Source organism: Pyrgilauda ruficollis, unplaced genomic scaffold (genome assembly GCF_017590135.1).
Source record: "Pyrgilauda ruficollis isolate IOZ18807 unplaced genomic scaffold, ASM1759013v1 scaffold4, whole genome shotgun sequence".
Classification (NCBI taxonomy): Eukaryota; Metazoa; Chordata; class Aves; order Passeriformes; family Passeridae; genus Pyrgilauda; species Pyrgilauda ruficollis.
In genome coordinates this window covers 13,207,310-13,228,788 of record NW_024525489.1, presented here as the reverse complement: position 1 = coordinate 13,228,788, position 21,479 = coordinate 13,207,310, and the positions used below count along the sequence as shown (strand labels likewise).

The window sequence follows — 21,479 nt, the reverse complement described above, 5'->3', positions numbered from 1 at the left end:
AAGTAAGGAACATAATTTTGGACACTAGGATAAAAGACAATATACCAAGGAGCAGAAAGACTATGTTTGTTGTTTCTTACAATGTTAAAATATTCTTTTTAAATATGAAAGAAATTTTAAAAAAACACTGTGGATGCAAACTACAGGACAACAAAAACATCTGCTGAAAGACAACATGATTAATTTTTTAATTAATTCAGAAGCAATTAATTTTTAAGTCTCCCCAATTCAATCTGTTTCTGTTAAGCCACTCCTGTAATAGTACATTTTATAGAAACATGGCCTCAGTGAAAACATACTGCAAAACCTGCTCACATGCAGCACTATGATTTGCATATCAAAATCAATCAGCACCTGTCTTTTTGATGTCTTAACAAGACTCTACAAATAAAATCCAAACTCATATTCCTGTTCTATGCTAAAACATCGTGGAAGTGCTATTTCCTATTGGAACAGCTGATGATCTAATTGAATTTGGACTCATGCGGATTGAAACTTCAAAAAAACTCCTGACTTACTATTAAGCCCTTTGGTTTTCAGTGTTCAAAGGATCTGAGATGATTATGAAAAATGACCAGCTAGCACCCAAACCTGATGGATCAAACTCAATACATTAAAAAAAAAAAAAAAAACAGTGTAGAAACAATTTGCCACTGAAGTCAAAACAGGAAAAAAACCCAGAAGGCATTGAACCAGTTTAGCATTGCCTAAACAAGAGATGTTTCCTCAGGCCCTGCACAGAATTCTTTAAAAAGAGTACTCCTTTAAATGAAAGCACCAAAGCTACCTCATTCATGGACTCAGAAATGCCATAGAAAATAGTCTGGGAGCAAATGAATCAATCATTCAAAACAACAGAATTGCCTGAAAGACATGGAAAATAACTCCAGCTGCTAGAATCATTAAGCAACATAAATTGAAGAAAACAAACGGCAAGCCTATGAAAAAGTTGTTATAAGTCTGTCACCCAAACCTAACAGTCCAGTTCTAATAATGTCTACAAGAACATGAAGTTACTGGCTATAAATTCAACAAACAGCATAACTTGCTGATATCTCATGGTTCCCAATCAGCAAACAGCCTTAGAAAATTAGAGAAGGAATTACACTGATTCCTTAGGTCTTAAAAAAACCCCAAAGCAAATCGCTGTAGAATTTTTGTGAAACAGTAACTAACAAAAGAGACAATTAGACACACTAGTGAAAGCAAAAAGACAATGGCCATTTAAAGAAAACTTTCCCGTCCAAAATTAGATCAACATTTGCTTCCATTGACAGCTAAAAATCTAAAATATTATACCATATATCTTTTCAGTCAAGTAACTACTGAAAAATATTGAAACTGAGAATTTGGTTTATAGGGGTTTTTGAGTTTAGTACACCTTGGAACTTCACTTCCCATTCTGACATCCAGCTGTTCCTCTTTCTTGGCTGCCAAACACAGGTATGTTAGTGTGGAAGTAACACACTACATGGCAGTTTTGAGACTAAAAGTATCCTGTCTGTCACTACCTGAGCTGCTGAGGATTTTACATGCAGCAATGAGCAATACCAGGCTGTTCATTAGTCAGGCCTCAAAAAATCCCAAGGTGTGTGAAATGCTCAGATGTTCCAAAATAACAAATCCTTCTGATTTGGCTTCTTGCTCTCTTTTTATGTGAGAAATATGTAGTTTTCAGCATAACTTTTACCAAGCTATCATCTTTAAAAGTACAGCTGCAGCAGTCATTGTTACAAGTTCCTATACCAGCTCTTTCTGCAGAGCATAAAGCATTTGCCTAAATTCTAGAAACCCTCACATGTGAAAACCTCATTGCCAAGTTCCTCTTGGCAGATTCACCACCTTTAAAAGAACATTTTGTGTTCAGAAGAATACCTAGAAACACCTACCAAATAAAAATAAAAAGCGTAAGCAAAAAAATCCCATTAAGAATGTAATTCTAAGCTGCTTCAGTGTGACAGCTATCTTGTAGTGATGGAAACTGGGCCACATACTCACTTTTCCTAAGATGGCTTTGCCTTACCATCTCTTATGTTTTATTTTTGGAACCACATAAAACAGCCACAAAATGAAACTTTATTCGGAAAAGTCTTATCTTGTCATCTGTTTCTCTTAGGGTTTGCAACTCCCTTCTCTGAAATTATGTAGGACACTGCACTCAGCAATGCAGTGGAATACAGAATGTCATTTCCACAATATCCTATGACAGACTTGAGGTAGACAAGTGTATCAGGCTCAGTACCTAAAAAGGATGGTTTGCCCCTCCTTTTCTCTTGCTCTTATACTGTCCCAGGTCCAACAGTGAGCCAGCGCTCTTTACTCAAGAGGCAGAAAACTCAACACAAAAATATAAGCTAATAGTTCAAGAAACCAGAAATATGCTAGAAACAAAGAACTGGACTCTAAATAGTCTTCTCAATTTACTGCTGTTAGGAGAAAAGGGGGAAGTCACAGGAAGGCATCACTCTCCTCTCAGCAGTGGTGTAGCAGAAGGCCCAATGGACATTCACATTATGCCTGTCAATTTTCAGTTATTAATATGCATACAGCAGCTCACCACTCATTCTCATTACAAAATACCTCTACTCCCTTGAGAAGAACGTTTTATTAGAAATACTATCTCCTAAAGTTTTTAAGGTTCATTTGAAATGGTCTCAATTATATGAAAGTTTATGCAGTAACCTAATAACCTCAACTGTACAAATACCACCCTCTTAACTTAGTACTACACATAGCATTAAAGACTTCCATTATACAAGGTCAGGAAAAGCTACATTATAGAACCTTTGTTATTTATCAAAGCCTCTCTGTTGTTCCTCTCTCTCTAAGAGCAGTTAGGTCTTCATCAGGTTTTTTTGGTCCAGCTTTCTGCCCTCTGGCCACCAGACTCAGTTTACTGAACACTCAGGCTCCCTGTCTTCTGAGGGATTTCCCTTTGCAACAAAGGACACTGCCCAGAAATAATCAGTTGCTCTTTGAGAACTTAAGAACCCTTCCATCAAACTGAGTAAGGCTGTAAAGTGATTCTTCTGCTGTCCAGCATGGGTGGTGAGAACCTGTTGCCATGAACTCAGCCTGCATCCAGATAATGTCAAGCATTACAGGCAGGTTATGAATGCTATATTTCAAATACATCAAATAATGCCCAAAGCACGCCACCTAAAATTGCTGAACCCGAATGACAGGGTCATCCCAATGGGAAGAAAAATCTCAAGCTGTATAACTATATAAGATAAATATTTGACAACTTTGAGAGTAATGATAACCTGTTTGTCCTACGGTGAATTCCAAACACTGGTAGTAATGATGTGGAAAATGCCGTATAACTCAAAGGAGTTAAAAATTGTACATCACTGAGAAATAAAGAGGTTCTTTTGAGAAACACAACAGAACTTATGTTATATTGCCCTGTATTGGGGCTGTTTGTGCATGACCACATTGATTTCTACATAAGAAGCACCCCCAGATGTATGAAATCAAAATTACCTTGGCATTGTATGAAAAGAAAATTCTTGTTTCCAAGAATGTAAAGGGGAAATGCTCACCAGAAATTCAGGATATGAAATTATTTAGCAAATATAACAGATCCAGTGTAAGGAGATCCAGTCAGAAAAAGATAAAATGAAAATAAGTTTTATGAAGAGAATACATGCATCCAATGTATCCATTAGAAATGGTCAGCTCTAACAGTCTCACACACTGTTAAACAGCCCTGATATTTGTTATCCCAACTGCTCTGCAATAACTGTTAACTGCAAGTGTCAAGTAGCATTACCATGCTCATTTCATCTACAGGAAAAGTAAATAGAAATGATTCCTCAAAGCTCTATCTTGTGGAACAAAAGAAAGCTATCGCTAATGTAAGGAACTGACGCTCCTTGGAGAAGAAGTAAAAAAACATTTGCTGAGAATCAAGTATCAAGTAGCTATTTGAAAATGTTTCCATTGTTTTATCCTTGTTTCTTTCTTCTTTTTGGCAATGTTGTTTCCTATGGCACAGGAAACATCCCAACAGGCCATGTGGGGGTGCTGTACTCAGCACACAACTTTTCGCACCAGTAGGTTCGCATACCCACAAACTATCCACTGGCTTTCTTCAGAATTCGGACATTTACTTCGCCCAGCCAGTGACAGTCTGAAGGCTGGTAAGCCCAGGCTGACAGATTCGGGTGCTCTCTGTCGGGCTATACACCACGCTTCTTGGACAAAGCGGCAGGTATGAACACACTCGATGAGAGCGGAAACAACCACTCTCATTAGAGCCCATTCGTACCCTCATCTTTACCACGACTAGAAGCCGTTCTTCAAGGATGGCCAAAACCGCGCCCGAAGCAGCAGCGGTGCCGCCCGAGCCGAGTCACGGTGAGACCAGCGCATGTGACAGCAAGCACGGCGCCTGCGGTCGGCTGTGGGCGCAACTTCCCCGCTGCGCGCCCGTCCCAGCCCGGCCGGGGCGCTCCGCGGGGCGGGGGCAGCCGCAGACCCGGCTGGCGGCTGGGGCGGCCCGCCCTCACCCCGCGCCCGTGCCGCTCACCTCGGAGGCGCCTCTGGTACCGCTCCAGGGACTCCTCCAGGGCGCGCTCCCCGCGGGGCGCCCGCATCAGGGCGCCGCTGGCTGCCGGCGAGCAGCCGGCGCTGTCCCCCGGCACCGGGGGCTCCCCGCGGCGAGGCTGGGGGACAGTAGTTCCACCCGTTCTACCTTCCCGCGCTGGGCTCTCGGAGGAGCCACCTGCGGGGATCCCTCCGGCTCCTGGTGGCCGACCGTTGCCGTCGGCCGCCGCAGCTGAGACTAGCAACGCCAGGAATCCCTCGCGCTTCCCGACGGCGGGAATGTCGCCGCCAGGACTACAAGTCCCAGCATGCACCGCGCCGCCGGAGACAGAGTCCCCTCCCACCGCCCACCCCCGGCAACCGGGAAAGGGTGGTCGCCGCAACTCATCTCCCCTTTGTTGTGGATCGCAGCCGCAGTCGCGCCTGCGCACAGCACAGCCCGTCCGCCTACGCCCTCGGGCCTGCAGCGGGCTCAGCGGCGGTCCCGCCACGGCCGGGGCGGATCGGGGCGGGAAACGCCGTTTACCTCCCGCCATCGCCCGCGCGGGGAGCGCCCGCAGCCCGGGGAACGCTATTGTCTGCGGGCGGCGCAGGCGCAGCGCGGCCCCGCCGCCGCTGGGCCCCGGCGCGTGCGCAGTGCGGCGCGGTGCCGCGGTGCCGTTAGCCGCCGCTATGTGCAGGGAATAACGCCGGGGCCGTTGCCACAGGGACACCGAGCGCTCCGCCCTCGCTCCGCATCCCGCGGGATGCCGGCTCGCTGAGCACCCGCTAGCGACGGCCCCTCCCCGGCGCGCGAGCCTCCTCGGAGGGGTGAGTGAGGATGATGCTGCCGCCGCCGCCCTGGGCTGCGGGTCGGGCGGGAGCCGTGGCGGGGAGCGGGGCCGCGGTCCGCCCGGTGCCTATTGTGTCAGGAGGTACCCGCCCGCCGGGACCCGGGCGGGCTGCGGCCGGCGGAGGGGGAGGCAGCACGGTCTGGGCACAGCCCGCTCCCCCTCCCCCGTCGGGCCCGTAGCTTACTCCGCGCCCCCGCCTCCCTTTCCCCTCGTCGGCGCGGGGCGATCGCCGCTGCCAGGGGGCATCGCCTCAGGCGGGACGCGGACGGCATCCCGCATCTGGCATTTGGTGCTGCTGGATCCCGCTGGCCGCGTCTCCCTGCCCCTTTCCGCCCGCGGGGCGCCCCGGCACACCCACCCAGCCAGCCAGCCAGCCAGCCCCGGGGCTGCGCAGCCTCCCCTCCCGCGGGCGGATTTCCGCGGTTCCAGCGGAGACGCTTCCAGAGGTTTAATTTTTTTTTGGGGTGACCTTCTTTCACTGGCTGCCCCGCGGCTGGAGGCAGCGTGTTTCTCCGGATGTAAAAATCAGTGACGCCCTTCGTCTGGGATGCGGCGTTTCCCCCCATCCTAAAATAATATCTTCTGTGAAAGGGTGATGGAGAAAATCTGCGGGTTTCGCCTTTTCTCGTATTGTGTATTTCCACCCGAGGAGTCAGGTCCCCTGCTTCCGAAAATATCCTCCCGAAGGCGGGAGCTTTTCCTTTTTCGAGGCGCTTCCCGGGAAAAACATGAAATCAGGGTTTTGTCCCCCGAGGAGCAGCCCGGGCCCACTTTGTGTGCCCGCCGTGGGGACGAACGGGTTACTGCGCTAACAAAAACCCGATGGCGATTTTCGAGCAGAAAGCGGCGTCGCAGAAAGCGGAGGAAGCGGGCGGGAGGGGCGGGGCGGGGGCGCTCCCCGGGCCCCCGGCGCCCTGCGAGCCCGGAGCCGGGAGGGCACGGCTGAGCGCTGCCTGCCAGCGCTGCCGGCCGTGTTCTGAGCGCTTTTTCGGCATCAGCCGACAATTAGCCCATCAATGCTCGCGGCTTGATAGGGGAAAAAAAAAAAAAAAAAAAAGAGATGTAGATGGTATGCTGATGTGTTGTGTATACATAAAGATTGCGTTATTGTGACAAGAGATTAGATAGCATCCACTGATCTGCACTTGGAGGAAATTATTTTCTTCTCTGTGAAAGCAAAGGTACTCATAAAATATTTAAGTACTTTGAAAGAATAAAGCCTGTTCTAGCACTGCGATGATCATCTTTTCTCCTTTGGAATGCCATTCAAGGCTTTGTGACAGCGTTCTTGGCCCTGGGCTTGCATCTGCAAAATGATATGTGGGATGGGACAGTTTTTGTAAACTGAACAGAGGCATGATTACATATGCTGTGATTTCCTATGATTAATTTCCTCTGGGAATTACTTTCTGTTCAGATGCTGAGAAGTCTGTCTTGCTAAACTCTACTGATATGGGAGCTCTTCAGCTTTCAATTTTATTTAACGGGGAAAAAGTTAAACATAAGCACTGCAAATAATCTCCCTTCGCTCTTTGATTGTCACTTTTAAAAATACTTTTTCACCTTCATGTAAATGTTCTGTTCTTGTTGGCTTTTTTTCTCCCTTTGTCTGATGGAGGTTTGGAAGGCTGGCTGAATAGAGAGAGTAGTGCAGCTGGGGATACAAGGAATTTTGTCAAAATCTCAACAATCTTGAAGTTATTTGGAATGGATCAGATTAAAATGCTTTCTTTAATTCTTTTGAAGAGAAACCTTCTGGCTTATAAGTTGTTACCAAACTTTGGCATGACATTGCATGCATTGTTTGGGGAGTGGTTTTGACATATGATTATTGCCCATGTCTAATCTGACTTTTGAAAAAAAAATGGGTTATTTCTATCTTGAGTTTCATCTGCTGTAATGGACTTGACAAGCAAAATTTCTTTAAAATTCTATTGATAACATACAAGCCAGAAAAGCTCCAGGTTATGAAAATGAACTGCAAAAGTCTATGTTCAGTTGTAGGTGAGAGCTTGGAATCTTCCTCAAATGCCTGGAATGAAACCCAAGGCATGAGAAGTTGCAGAAATGGATTTTGCAGTACCATTTCCAGTTCTTGGCATTGCAGGGAGAAGGTATTTAATGTATATTGACACCATAGTATCTCCTTGACTCTCCTAACAGGACAGTTTCCATGTTAGCACTGCTTTTCTTAGCTTTGCAGGCAGAATGGAACAGAGATGCAACAGATTGTTTTTACTTTAGCTAGAAAGCAAAGAAAAGCTGTGAAATTCTGGTTTTCCTTTAGAAAAATTCTAAACTGAGGCATCAGATATGGAATACATGCATATAGTAGCTTTTCTATAAGTAAATTCTCTCTGCTTCTAGCACTTGTGAGATTGTAAAAGAACACAGTAGCACTTCCCCCTGTTTGAAGAATATGCACAATGTAGTAAAAATTGATTCTGTTGTGACCAAGAGACTGCAAATTGAGAAAAGGGAGTTGTTAGTGACTGAGGGATGGAGCTTCAAGTCTGCTAGCTGGGAGCTGGTGTTAGATGTGTGTATCTCCTCTAAGGTGCACATCTTCACTGTGCTGATTGAGCCTGTGGGGGCCTTTCATTGTCTCTTAGGTTTGTAATGCTCTCACCAAAGGCCTGTGTGCCTTCCGTTCTGGTATTGATCCTTGCGTGTATCCATGCATTTTCAAGGGACTGGTCTCCTTCAATGCTCAGTGCTAATGTTTCCCTGGATCACAGTCCAGCTAGCATGTTGAATGGGACAGGTGTCATGGGGAAAGTAGTATGTGATTAGGTGACTTAAACTGTAACAGAATGCATGCAAATAAAGGTGGGAAGAGAGTTGTTTAAACGACTTCATATGTGTCGGTTGTAATTGAAATATTAAAAAAATACTAAAATAAATTGCAAATGCCTAAATCCGTATTGCAGTTTAGTTTCTCTGACTCTACCACCAAAAAGCTGGGAGGCTTTATTCTGGAAGGTTTTTATTCTACAAATGCATTTGTGAGTAGAGTGATCTATTTAATTAAAATTGTGTTTGACCTTCAAAAAAACACTTATATTTTAAATTAGTATGTATCATTTTTTATCATATGTCAAAACCAGCTTGTCCTAGAAGTATCAAATAAAAGCCACAATTATATTTTAGTAGATTGCTGATGGAATTAGATTTCAGGTGGGGAGACCTGTGTTTGGGAATGTACTCAGTGCTGCAGCACTGAAATGTAAGTGTGTTCTGCCAGCTCTTAGATTATGGGGGAGAGGTAAGGGAGTGGGGTGGATATTGAAGAGGCTGACTAGTTGTTCTCCTGTCTTAATGGCTCTGCATGGAGTATTCCCAGTTACTTCCTTCTCTTTGGGTTTGGTACAGCATGGCTGCACTGCTTTGTTGCAGTGACTCTGGTAGTTTACCAAGTACATGAGAAGTTAATTCACTCCACTAACCCAGGAGAACAGTTTCTTTTCTTTTTGTTTTGCTCTTTTTTTTTTTTTTTCCCCTTCCTCCCTTGGATTAGCAAATTGAATTATCTTATTGTGTGGTCAGATGACTGCCAGAGCAAGTACACAGAACAGGGTCAGCAGTGTCAAGCCAGGAAGAGGGGAATACTCATTTTTCCAGTAGCAAAGATACATTTCATTTACTTTACTGTCCTATATGGCTGTCCTCTGCACCACTGCAGGCTACTGCGGTCAGACAAGAGGTGGGCTATGTATTAATCCAAGAAAACAAAAAATTGAGGTACTGGGTTTGTTCTGTTAGTCTTTATTTGAGGTCCTTGATATGTAAAATGTCCACAGCCACAGACTAAACATTAAGAACCTATCACTGGAAGAAAAAAAAAAAAAGTTCTCTGGAAAGTAAATGTTAAAAGAGGGAAGATGAGTAGCTCTGTTAAGCATTGTGGCCTTTGTATGAGGATAAGCAGGATTTTTGGTCCAGGCTAATGTTGGTATTTTCTCCTTTATGGAATTTAGGGTTGTAAATTTTTGAGTATTTTCGTAGTTTTGTCTCTCCTATTTACTACTTTTGAAGTCTGTGGGTTTTGTGAATTGTAGGAAAGTTCTAGTAGGTAGGGGTTTTGAGAAAGGGTGGGTTTTTAGATTCGTAGTTTTTATTTTTATTCCTTGAATAGAATGTAATAAACTTTTTCACATGTGAGCCCAGCAAAGCCCAGCTTTGTTTCTCCTTCTCTTTTTCTCCTCTGATAAACTGTTAGTGAAAAGATAGACTTCTCCTTAGCTAGGTGCTTTTCAGAGCTATGGTATCATCCACTGGTGGGTCTAGTGGGCTGACTCAGATCCAACAACCGCAGGCCTCTTTCTGTCTTGCTCCTTTGGTTGGTTTTGCTGCTTTTATTGCAAGGTTTGGTGTTCTTGTAATAGAGTCCTCTGTTTACTTATTTCCATTCTTTTGACCTGAAATGTTTTATATTCTGATCTAGTTAGTGAAACTTAAGAGGGTATTGTCCTTGACAAATAGCTGAGTCTTCTGAAGTCTGTGTGGTGCATTTTCCAGACCTCATTTTGTACTTAATTCCAAATAAAATTCTGGTTCTGCTCATTTTGTTTCTTTCCAGGAAGAGCTGCAATTATTGAGCTTTTCAGAGACATAATAACAGAAGTGGTGCCACTCCCTGGCATTTCCAAGATGTTTCTTTGTGCATGGGGTATTTTGTTAGTCTTCAGCTGTGGTATACGAAAAACTTGTAATCAATCCATTAGCAAGTCATTATGGTCTGAAAGTAGTAATACACTCAGTGCATTTAATCAGATGTACTTGCAACTTTTCCTTCAAAATTACATGCCCAAATAATTTTGTTGATGATCTTTCTATTCATTTGCAAATATTTGCCCATCTAAATATGCATTCTATTCTGTGTTCAAAACCAAAGCCTTTTCAATTTTGTCTTATTTGTCTTCTCAAAGTGGATTGGACTTAAGAATTAGGAAGAAAAATGCAGGAAGTTAGAGTGTCATGATACCTTTTCAGTTTTCTCATGAACATACTTCCTGCTTTCATTAATCCTACCTTCTCTCCTCTCTACCCTGTAACCTAGCTGATTATTTAGCCCTATGGAACTGGATCATCACAGGAATCTTGATGTCAGGAATTATTCTACTTAACTTCACGATGTAATTTACTAAACCAAAAACACTTAAAGGGTAATATTGTAGTTTTACTTCTCTTTTTTACTTTCCCTTCGGAGTCTTCCTAAAAATGGCCACATAGATGGACATTTGTTCTGATTTATAGCCATTGTCTTTTCTCCAAGAATAGGTATAATCTGGTGCCTAGGAGTTGAAGAGGGTGCAAGCAATATTTCTTGCTTTCTTCTGAGGCATTGCTAGCCTCCCATCTCCAAAGAATAGGTATAATCTGGTGCCTAGGGAGAGTTGAAGAGGGTGCAATCAATATTTCTTGCTTTCTTCTGAGGCATTGCTAGCCTCCCATCTATTTTCTGCTTCAAACTTTTGAGTCAGGTGTAGTTTCTGCTAAGGATTGTTCCTTCCACTTGGTCTTCATTTCTTCAACTGAGTCTTGAAAAGGCAATTCAGCAAAAATGACCTAATTTTTTATTCATGTTCAGCAATATATCAGCTTAATTAAATAATTAATATCTTGGTTTTCTATAATTTCTTTTTACTGTAAAAAAAGCTGTTCCAATTCTGTGAGATTAATGATGATTACTTCTCTGGTCATGTTTTCTTTTTATTATACTTGGTTTCCAGAGGAGATAATCAGGTAAAATAAGGGTGAAACCCTTTTTGTAGGAATTACTTTCTGAGGTGATTCACTAGTCAAAAACGCAAGCTTGAATTTTAGCTTTAAATTGACTGTGACACTGGCTATTACAAATATTTTTTTAATATTAAGCAGAAATTAGTCAGGAAGCCTTTAAGGAGTCACTGAGAACCCAGAACTTTTTGTTTAGCTTTTGCATTAGCAAAGAATTTTGAAGAACGACAGCAACTTGTTGACATAAGAATTATGGAACCTGTATATATTTTTTTTTTCATCTTACAGATAATATTGGCCTTGGTGATCATTTTGTATTTGTTTTACTTTTACAGTTCTTGTTGATAAACATAATAAAAGGTCTTTTTCAAAAACTGGTTTTTTTTTAAGTGTTGCTCAGTCATCATGCTCTCATAGTCATTTAAACATCATGCTGATTGTTTTATTGGACCAGATTGGTGATAATTGGGTAGAGCCTTTATTTTGATGAAGTCATTGTAGACTTGAATGTTGAACAGTCTTAGTGAAATTAATTAGTTCTAAGCATGCCATAATTCCTGCCTCTTTGTTTAGATAAGTGTTTTTAGTTTCAACTCTTAACATTTTGATCACAAATTCTGTAGCATGTTTTTAATGACTCAAATCTTAATTAGTCAGCTCTTAAATTCACCTTGTGATCTATTTTTAGACAAGCTCCAGTCCTAATATATTACAAGGAATCCTGTGCCTAACATGCCTAACTGTTTGTGGCTGAGTGCTCCTCTGAGAGGTGCAATTGCATGCCCACTGTCAGTCCTAGAGATATGTATTACGTACCATATCAGAAAGAGGCATGAACTCATCAAGGTCTGAAATGAAGATTGGAAACATATGCGTATTTTTCATGTGAAAACAGATTCCTGATGGAGAGAATTGTCTCCAGTTGTTTTATGGGGAGCTGCAATGAGGCTTCTGATGAACATGCTTTTTACATTGTTGGTTTTTTCTTCTTCTGTAGATAGTACTGTGTGGCTTTGTTCTCTTCAGTTTTTGTCATAGCTGGAGAGCAGTAAGAAAGATAATGTTGCTGGCACAGAACTGGAATTAGTGAAAAGGAATACTTGGATATAGTCAGTAGGAGTATTATGAAAAAGAGTAATTATTTAAAAGAAAAACACTACCCAAAGCCAAAACAAAACTTGAAAAAAAAGAACACCAAGAATGAACAGTGGAAAAATACATTCACACAAAGAAATGTCAGGTTGAATTTAAGCTTGGACATAAATTGAGTCACTTGAAGGCCCAGATATGTTGCAAACTTTTTTAAAATTCTTTTTTAAGTTTGACAGTAACAATAGTTGCAATAAGGTAGCCATTGCAGAAAATGTATCATTGTTTCTGTAATCGTAGTTTGCCACTTTGTGCTGAATCTTTATACCCTGTTTGTTTTGTGGGCTCTTTTTCTCATTCCAAATTTTATTTTTGGCTTCCTTGAGCATGGGTAAGTTTCTGTCTGCCCCAGGTCTTAGTACAGTCAATGGATCTTCATGTGCTGTGGATTACTCTGTGTATGGCAAGATCTGTTTTTGCACAGCAACACCGAGCCCAATATAATTCTGTTACATTATATTCTTTAGCTTGCTGTAGGAAGTTTATTGCTTGTCCTTAACCAATATTTTCTTTTTCCATTTTCCTGAAAGAAATACTACCTTCTCTAGTGTTTGAAACTTCTAAATGACGTGTAATTGTCTTGCATACTGGATGTGTAATTTTTCTACCATCCCTTAAACAAACTCACTTTGCATTTCTCCATTTTTGTGGCCTGATTGCATTTTCTTTAGCATACTTTATTTGCAACTTCAGCTGTCAAAGTTAAATGTGTTAGGTGTTGTGTTGTTGAAGCTGCAAATAGCAACAGTCACCTTCCCCCTTAGGGCAGACTGATACTCCAGAGTCTGGTTTGTATGGAACTCTTGGAGGATTGTCATTGCACGGGATCTGTTTCAAAACGCTGCCTGGTTACTGGCTTTGAGGAGGTCACCGTTTGTTACAGAACAAGGAACTAAGTTATGCAGCCTTTCAATCACCTTTCAATACCTGCATGTAGTTGAAGTGTTTTAAAGGCGTTTTTATATTCATTAGGGCTTGCATTCTAATTTGTTAAGAAGTGAGAAATTTTTTTCTGACAGAGTTTATGATGTTGCTTTTGGTTTTAAATTTTACTTACCTCATTTATGTATCCTCCACAATAACCATTTTCAGTTGGTTTGGCTAATATGGCCAGGTATTTACTTGAATGTCTAACAAAATGAATTCCTTTTGATGTTGTTTGGATAGACTATAGCATATAGTAAAGTCTTTTGAAATGTGGCAGTAAAAATAAAGGCTGAACCATCAAGGTGTGAGAGTGAACCAGGAAGTAATGAGTTACTTGTTGTCCAGTTGAGGGAAATGGAAACCTTTAATTTAATTTAAAAGTATGAATATTATCAAACATACTACTTTTTTTTTGCATGGTTAATGAAATTAATTCAAACAGCATTGCGGGACAACACAAGTTTAAAGAGATTAAGATCCTTGAGTTCTTGGATTTTGTGAGTCTTTCCCTTCGTGCAGTTTCATTCCAAAACCAAGAAAAGCATTAAGCCTTGCTATTTTTATCTATTGTGGTTTTTGAGGGACAATGCTATTGATCTTTAAAAAAAAAATTCAATAATGTCCATGTATTGTTTTATTTTTATAGTTATTTCCATAGGAATTCTTCCTTTCTATTTATGATACTTATTCACATCAGGGGTGACTGATCTAAAACAGATTTAGAACACCAACTGCATTAGTGCATCATGAGATGAGAGACTAAAGATTTGACCATTGGGTGTGTTATAAAACATGGTTGAGCAAGTGAAAAAAGAATAAAATTACACACTGAAACATTTTACAAAGTATATAGTTTTAATCTGTAATGGATATGAAAACCTACTTTATATTTGAATAGAAATTATGGTGAAGCACTGGAACAGGTTGCCCAGGGAAGTGGTGGATGTCCCATCCTTGGGGACGTTCAAGGCGAGCTGGGCCATGGCAAGGGGATTGGAACTTGATAATCTTTGAGGTCCCTTCCAAACCAAGCCATTCTGTGATTCTGTATTAATAGTTCTTACAGTTCCTATAGATTTGTTTAAATAGAGGAAGTCCTGTGAGGCTTAGGGGGCTTTGGTGGAATTGCCTTGTGTTCTCGTAGCAGTCTAAATGGAGCTTGCTGCTGGCTGTCCTGGTCCTGCCCTGTTCTTCCCTTTTCTGCCACTCTCGTTTGGTCCCACCCTGGTGTGTAGCTTCTGGGCACCATTCATTTGTTTATGGGAATGGAGAAGAGCACAGGAGTTATTCTGTGGCAAGCTGAACGCTGAAATAGCCCAGCTCAGCTGCACAAGCACGTGTGGCCTGCAGCCAGGGCAAAGGGAGAAGTCCTGACTTTGTGGTTGGGGTGGGGTGAGAGGACTGGGATCCTGACAGCAGAGAAGTGGCTTGAGCTAATATGGAACTGCAGGTTCTTCATTTTAGCATTTATTTGGTGAGGCTTAAAACTGCCCCTTTGCCTGTCCGCTGAATCTTCAACACTAGGGTTGAAAATAAGTCAGTGCTGTGAAGTTCTGGATGTGCAAGCAACTTATGACAGTGTATCTTAATCTGTGTATTAGTCTTGTCAGTATATATTAATTAGATAGTATATATTAATTTTGCCTAGTAACTCCTATTCTATGGCAGATGCAGGGAACACAAGGTACTTCACATAAAGTAGTCTCCTTGAGATTTGCTGCAATACAAGTGTGTATGTAGGAGCTGCTAATAAGGAAGAGGTGCCATACTATAAATTTCACATCCCATACTGTTCCTATATTTATATCTTTAAATTTAATTAAGCTACCTTCCCCATTTCAGCTAGTAAAACTTAGGCACAGGCTGCTTCCCTCTCATAAATTCTGCATACACTGGAATTTTACCAAATATTAAAAGCTGTGCAGAATCTGAAAATGTGTTTTCTTTCTCTCTAACCAAATCTGCAAAAATATCTGAAAAGCACTTTGAAGTTGAGGATAAATTTTGAATAAAAATCAGTCTTTGGAGCTCTGTTGTTCATAGAGGGTTTTTTAACTACTTAGAATGAAAATACAGATAATAAAGACTAATTGTTTTGTCATGATTATTCAGTATTCTTTTATTTTTTCAGCTGCTTTTCTGTCTGCAAAAGATTGCAAGTTGTTAGTTACTAGTAAATTCTAGACCAGCTGTTTTCTAACTGTATAGTTCAACTTCTGTGGATGTATTGATGGACACAGTTGGACCATTATTAATGAAACATCTCTTTAATCCATTATGGTGCTTGTGTGTTTATCTTGCAATGCCATGAGAATTCACTCACTTTGTTAAAAATGGTTGTGTGCCTGGATGGGGTGGCCCTTAACCTGCTCATCTTGGGGACCAGGTACGGGGAATATTTGTATTTTTTCTCTCCCTCCCTCTAGCGTGCAATAGTACATGGCTTGTGCGGTCAAGGCTAAAGGGAAAAGAAACCCCACTTGTGAAATTCTGGCATCGCTGGGAAAGTGCTTTGCCTTTGATTTGAGGCAAAGCAATCCTATTAGGATAAAATAGAAAAACATACGCAGGACAACAAGTAATGTCTGGTTTCTTAAGGATGTGTCCTGTATCCCAAAGTGTACTGAATCTCAACATGCACATGAGCTCACTCTTGTGAGTTGTGTGGGGAAAATAACTTGTTCTGTTCCCCACAATGTTCTGTGGGGAAAATAACTTGAGTGGCAAATGCCCTTCAAAGGCAGTAAGAGCACAAAGGAGCCATGAGCACAGGTCAGCCAGCAGGCTGTAAGGAGCTGGGAATTGTTGAACTTGTAGTCCGGTGTTTCTAGTGGGACAACAGACTTGTTCTTTTGAACTTGTTCTGCTCAGCTCTCCATTTTCCTGAAACTTTTAGGAGCTTTGTAACTCTGAAGTCTCCAGCTCTCTGAAACTTGCTGTTAGGAAGAATGATTGGTGGAAACAAAATATTTGTTTAAGCCTTACTTTCTCAGGTAACTAAAAATGGTTTCAGTAAGAGTTTTAATTGCTAACTGTGTGGTAGAAGGAGAACACATTTTTAAAAAACTCTGATGCACAGGAACTTCCCCCTGAACATGAGGAAGAAATTCCTGACTGTGCAGTCACTTCACACTGGAACAGATTGCCTGGGGAGGTTATGGAGTCTCCATCACTGGAGGTACTCAGGAACTGTCTGGACACAATTCTGTGCCATCTGCTCTAGGATGACCCTGCTTAAGCAGGGAGGTTCGACCAGATGACCCACTCTTAGGTCCTTCCAACCTTACCCATTCCAAGATTCTATGAAACATAGAATAATGTAAAGAATAAGGATGTGAATTGTTCCAGCCTTTGACAATGGAACTCATAATGATCTGTGTTAATCAACTTCTTATGCTCTTGTCCATATTTAGTTCCATCTTAAAATGTTGTAAAATATTTTTGGTTAACCAGAAGATTATTTTTCTACTGCAGCAGCATGGTCAATGTTGCTTAACACAGCAGCTGAGCTTAGCAGAGTATGAAGTCTAATCTTTTTGTTGGAGACATAAAATGAGTAACTTCCATATAAATGTGGGTAGTTCTTAAAGCTAATCAAAGTCTAAGCCTTCAAACTTGTTCACTAAAGTGCAAACAAAAAGCATGACTTGATCCCTTTTCGTGGACGGGGTTACAGAACCACTTGCTCTTGTTTGGTTTGCTGCTTGGAGCAGTATGTGTAGTTTGGAGTTCTTCCCATTTAGCCTTCCCTTTCTCATCTCTTCCTTTTTTTTTTTTTTTTTTTTTTTTAAGGCGAAAAGTTATTGAACTTACAATGGAAAATCTATATAGATTTCCTCCCACAGATTCCTCCAGATTTCTGTCCATTGAAAGGCATGTATTCATTTAATAGCCTTTAAAAATATTTGTAGTATGATACTAATAAAAGCATTTTCCAGTGGTCTCCAAGTATTCTGAAATTAATCAGATTTTTGTTGTAGCATTTTGAAAAATACATGCTAGTGTACTGAATCAAGTTTAAATCCCCAGTCTTTGTTAAACCAGCTTATAAAGTCCACATGAAAATACTCTGCTAACTTAGCAGTGAGGACTTCTCACTGCTGTGATTGTGATTTAGTTGAGGGGTTGTAATCTACCTGCTCAAACAAGTTCTTGCGTAGAAATGTTGAGCTCTATATGTACTCTATGTGTTAATTCTGAAAGTTTATTTTGATAATTCACTTTTAACTGCTTAATCACATTTAGTATGTAAGAGATAGTAGAAGAAATAGAATTAGACTTACCGTGCTAGTAGCTACATTCCTGTTTGTTGGCTGCACACAGGAAAGAAGTGAGTAGGCACCACAAGCAGATGTGGAATAGCTTCTCCGTAGGGGAGCCATTTACATTTTAAAATCTTTGCAATAAGTAGAGTGGATCATTAAAACCATGGGCACTCCTAGCATTTGTGCAAATGCCTTACCCTGCTTTCTGTCTTGATGAATTTCTAATGCTGTCATTTTGACAGCTGTTTTTATATGATCATGCATTGAGAAAGTGTTTGTTACGTTTGGTACCTTTCAGTTTCATTTCTTGGGAAGGAGAGAGATAGCAGGACACACACATTAAAGAAATGCCATATTCCAAACTGCAAGATTAGATTTCTTTTGGGCTATTTGGCTTCTGATTAAAAAACCAAACAAATAATTAAAATACAAGGCATTTTAAGCCTTGTTCTACTCAGTTTTTATGTGAATCTCCAGGAAGAGGACTTGCCATCAGAACAAGATCTAAAAATGAAAATTAATGTTTTTGTCTGGTATTGAAAAATGCTGAAAAAAAATCTGATCTCTTTACATCAGAGTTACCATGCTAAGTTTTAAATAATTTTGATTTTAAGCTTGTCCTGATGTTAATTACTTCACATAGTACCCATGGAGCTCAACATAATTTTGGCACAGAATTATTTTTATGCTTTGTGCATGCACACACACTCTGACTCTCTTCAGACAGTGAAGATTGCCTAGAGCAAACATCTCTTGCAACTTTAAGGCTAAAGTTTGAGCTTTTGCTTGCTTTGTAAAATAAGTTCATCCAACTTTTTTTTTTTTTTTTTTTTTAAAAAAATTTTTCCAATTTTTTTTTTTTTTTTTTTTTTTTTTTTTTTTTTAATGTAGGGCTTATGTTACTGATCTTGGAACAAACAACTCAGTGTATTTCCAAGAAAAATACATCTGTGGACTTGGCTGTCGAGGGTAATTGTAAAAAGCTCCAAAGCATTCCATAAGGGAGAGGATATAATGTATCAAATATTTTGTGTGGAACATGATGAATGTTTTTCATGTTACAGTGGAGGTGTAGCAAAGTATAAGAATTGAATGCCTTTTTGGGGTTATGTATCTGTATTACTATGAACGGATGTGGAGATTGGTAACTTTGATATCAAGAATTGTCCTCCATCACTTCCTCTTTCAAGTTCTGTGTACTCATGCATTGTGTCGAGAAGGAAATGGGAATTGAAAGGAGAAAGGTAGATATTAAAACTACTTCAATACATGCTTTTCTTTGGAAAGTAATCTTTATACCCACAAAATATATAATTCCTAGTATGAAGGAAGAAAAAAATTGCATTGCCTTGAATGTAATTTAATCTTACTAAGTATCTTGAGTCACAAGCTAACCCCCATATATATTTCACAATTTTGGGGAAAGTGAAATCACTACCCTTGGGAGATTAAGAGGTCCAGTTTTATTTGCAAAATGCTGTTTGTTTTTTCAGTAGTGCTCAAGGCTGTGGTCAGTACTTGGCCAATGCAAATAAAACCACCTCATCACACACAGCCTACAAAATCACTTGAAATATGCCACAATGAAGGTACTCTGAATAGGAAGTGGAAGAGGAGGACTTGACTGCTTCTTTTAAGATGGCATTCTGCCTGAATGCCATGCCTCATTTATTTATTTATTTATTTATTTTCCTGTTTGGTAATCTCAGCAATAGTGTAGTGTGATACAGAATAGAGGGAAAGGAAGGATTTCTGTAGCTTTCATCACAGGGAACTTTTTCTTAAAGATGATTTGGTTATGAATTGTTTGGATGGCTTGCCACAATAGTTTCTAAAGGCTACTTGTCAGATGTACTGTTTATTAGCACACTTGGTATGCTAATCTCTCCAGAGATGACCTCTTTTGACCATGTGAAATAGTTAATTTTAAAAATTCCAAAATTTATTTCATGCAATTCCTTAATCTGAATGAGAGTGATGGACAAAAAATGAACACTTGATTGTTTAAGCATAAATTAAGCTACTCTTATAAGCAGTTATTAGCCTTTATTTTAGCTGTTTATTGAAAGCAGCGTTTGGAAGGTATTGCTGTTCAGTGTGGGGAGGCTGCAGAGAAGTACATTCACAAGAAATGATTTTTTGTTTATGACTGTAAAGATTAGGAATGCAAAATGAGCTGTTTCTTTAATAAATGCAAAATGTCATTATTGTCTGGTATCAAAGAATAAAACAGGATAATTCTTTCAAGTTTTAACAACTTTATCCTAGTGGCCAGTAAGAAAGTTTTAATGTTTAGATAGGACAGCTTAAAAGGAAAAATTCAATCTTCACATACTTCTTACATTGCATGGTTTTTCATTCTCCCAGTCCCTGCCTTTGTCTTCTGTGACTTGGGTAGTGTGGATGGAGCTTTTGCTAGTGAAGAGCAGGGCAAAAAAGTGGTTGGGTGCCACAGCCTTCTCCATATCCCAGGTAACTAGGTCACTCTTTTCCTTCTGGAAAAGGCTCACATTTTCTCTAGTGTTTGTTTTTTCTCAACATATCCAAAGAAACTTTTTGTTGCGCTTGGCATCACTGGCCAGATTATTCTATTAGGGCGCTAGCTTTCCTCGTCTGGTCCGTGGCTGTTCATACGGTATTTCTGCCGAGGTCCTTATCCTTGCTTCCATCCTCTATGGGCTTCTTTTTTGAGTGAGTTTGAGTTTGTCCAGAAGCTGCTTTTCATCTATGCAGGCCTCCTGGCAAATCTGCCCAACTTCCTCTCTGTTGTGATGCATTTCTTCTGAACTTAAAAGATGTGATCCTTGAATATTGATGAGCTTTCTTGAACCCTTCTTTTCAGGGCTATATCCTACTCTAAGGAAAAGACTGAAGATCCCTGAAGAGGCCAAAGTCTGCTTTCCTGGAGTCCCTAGGGCAGCGAGCTTTCTGTCCACCCTCCTTGCTGCCCTAAGGTTCTTAAACTCTTCTATGGAACCAAGGCTGTCCTTGAGCTTCATATTCCCCACCAGCCTCTCCTTGTTGGTGAGAACCAGGTCCACCAGCCCCTCTTTGTTGGCTCCTGTAGCACTTGCAGAATGAAGTTATGATCAGTGTGTTTCAGGAACCCTGCCGTGTTATCCGTCCAACAGATACTGGGGTGGTTGAAGTCTTTCATGAGGACCTGGATTTGTGAATGTGAGGACACTCCTGTCTGTCCATTGGGGGTGCCGTGTCTGCTCAGTCTTACAGGTTGAGTGAAGCAGACACCCGCTATATTGACACCTGTTCCTGCTCTCCTTTTAATCGGATCCATACGCTCTCAGTCAGCTCCTCATCCATCCCCAGGTGGAACTCCGTGCTGGTTACTGATATGGAGGGTGATACCCCTTCCTTTTTGCCTTGCCTATCATTCCTAAAGATCCTGTATCTGTCCATTCTAACACTTCAGTCACAGAAGCCATCCTACCACGTCTCTTTGATGCCTTCCTGGCAACTGTCACTCAAAGGCCTCTTCACCAGCTTGGCAAACCAGTGTCCAAAGATACTCTTCCCCTTCTCTGATAGATAAACCCCATCAGTGCCCCAGCAGACGAGGTTTTTAAAAGTCTGGTCTAAGTAGCCAAACCTGTGTGGTCCAGTCCTGTAACCATTTATTGATTCTCCAGATTCAATTGGCCCTTTCCAGCCCTTCCCTTTAACTGGGAAGACTGATGTGAAAACTGCCTGTGTTCCAGAGTGCTTTATCACTGCTCTGTAATCCTTGGTGCTCCTCTGGTTGCTCCTTGCTGTATCACTGGTACTGACATGGAATAATAGCAGCAGGTAATTGTCACTGGACCAGATCTTTTTGCATACTGTGACATACTCAATTTACATACTCAAATGACTGATACCCATCAGGTAGGCCTTATGTTTCATACATTCCTTTGCAGCATTTGTATGTTGATACTGGTCTAATAGCAAAGGGCATGATCTCAGGATTCTTTTTTTTTTTTGTCATTATTATATTAAAAAAAGAGAGTAGGATAAGATC

The 21,479-nt window shown here is 41.0% G+C and overlaps 2 protein-coding genes across 7 annotated transcripts in view; one reads left to right on the top strand and one right to left on the bottom strand.

Moving 5' to 3' along the window:
* SDCCAG8 (SHH signaling and ciliogenesis regulator SDCCAG8) overlaps positions 1 to 4,802 on the bottom strand; it is a 106,807-nt gene extending 102,005 nt beyond the window's left edge. The window contains exon 1 of the mRNA XM_041477147.1: positions 4,535 to 4,802. Within this exon, the coding sequence (XP_041333081.1) occupies positions 4,535 to 4,601 (67 nt within the window). The 5' untranslated portion in view covers positions 4,602 to 4,802. The remainder of the gene's footprint in view (positions 1 to 4,534) is intronic.
* A 389-nt stretch (positions 4,803 to 5,191) lies between these two features.
* The window catches only part of CEP170 (centrosomal protein 170), a 94,152-nt gene continuing 77,864 nt past the window's right edge, over positions 5,192 to 21,479 (top strand). For 2 of the 6 annotated variants that reach the window (XM_041477144.1, XM_041477142.1), the window contains exon 1: positions 5,193 to 5,361. The gene's annotated coding sequence lies outside the window, so the exon portion shown is untranslated. Of the gene's footprint in view, positions 5,362 to 21,479 lie in introns of all 6 variants that reach the window. The other 4 variants (XM_041477143.1, XM_041477141.1, XM_041477146.1 and 1 more) reach the window with 3 other exon arrangements.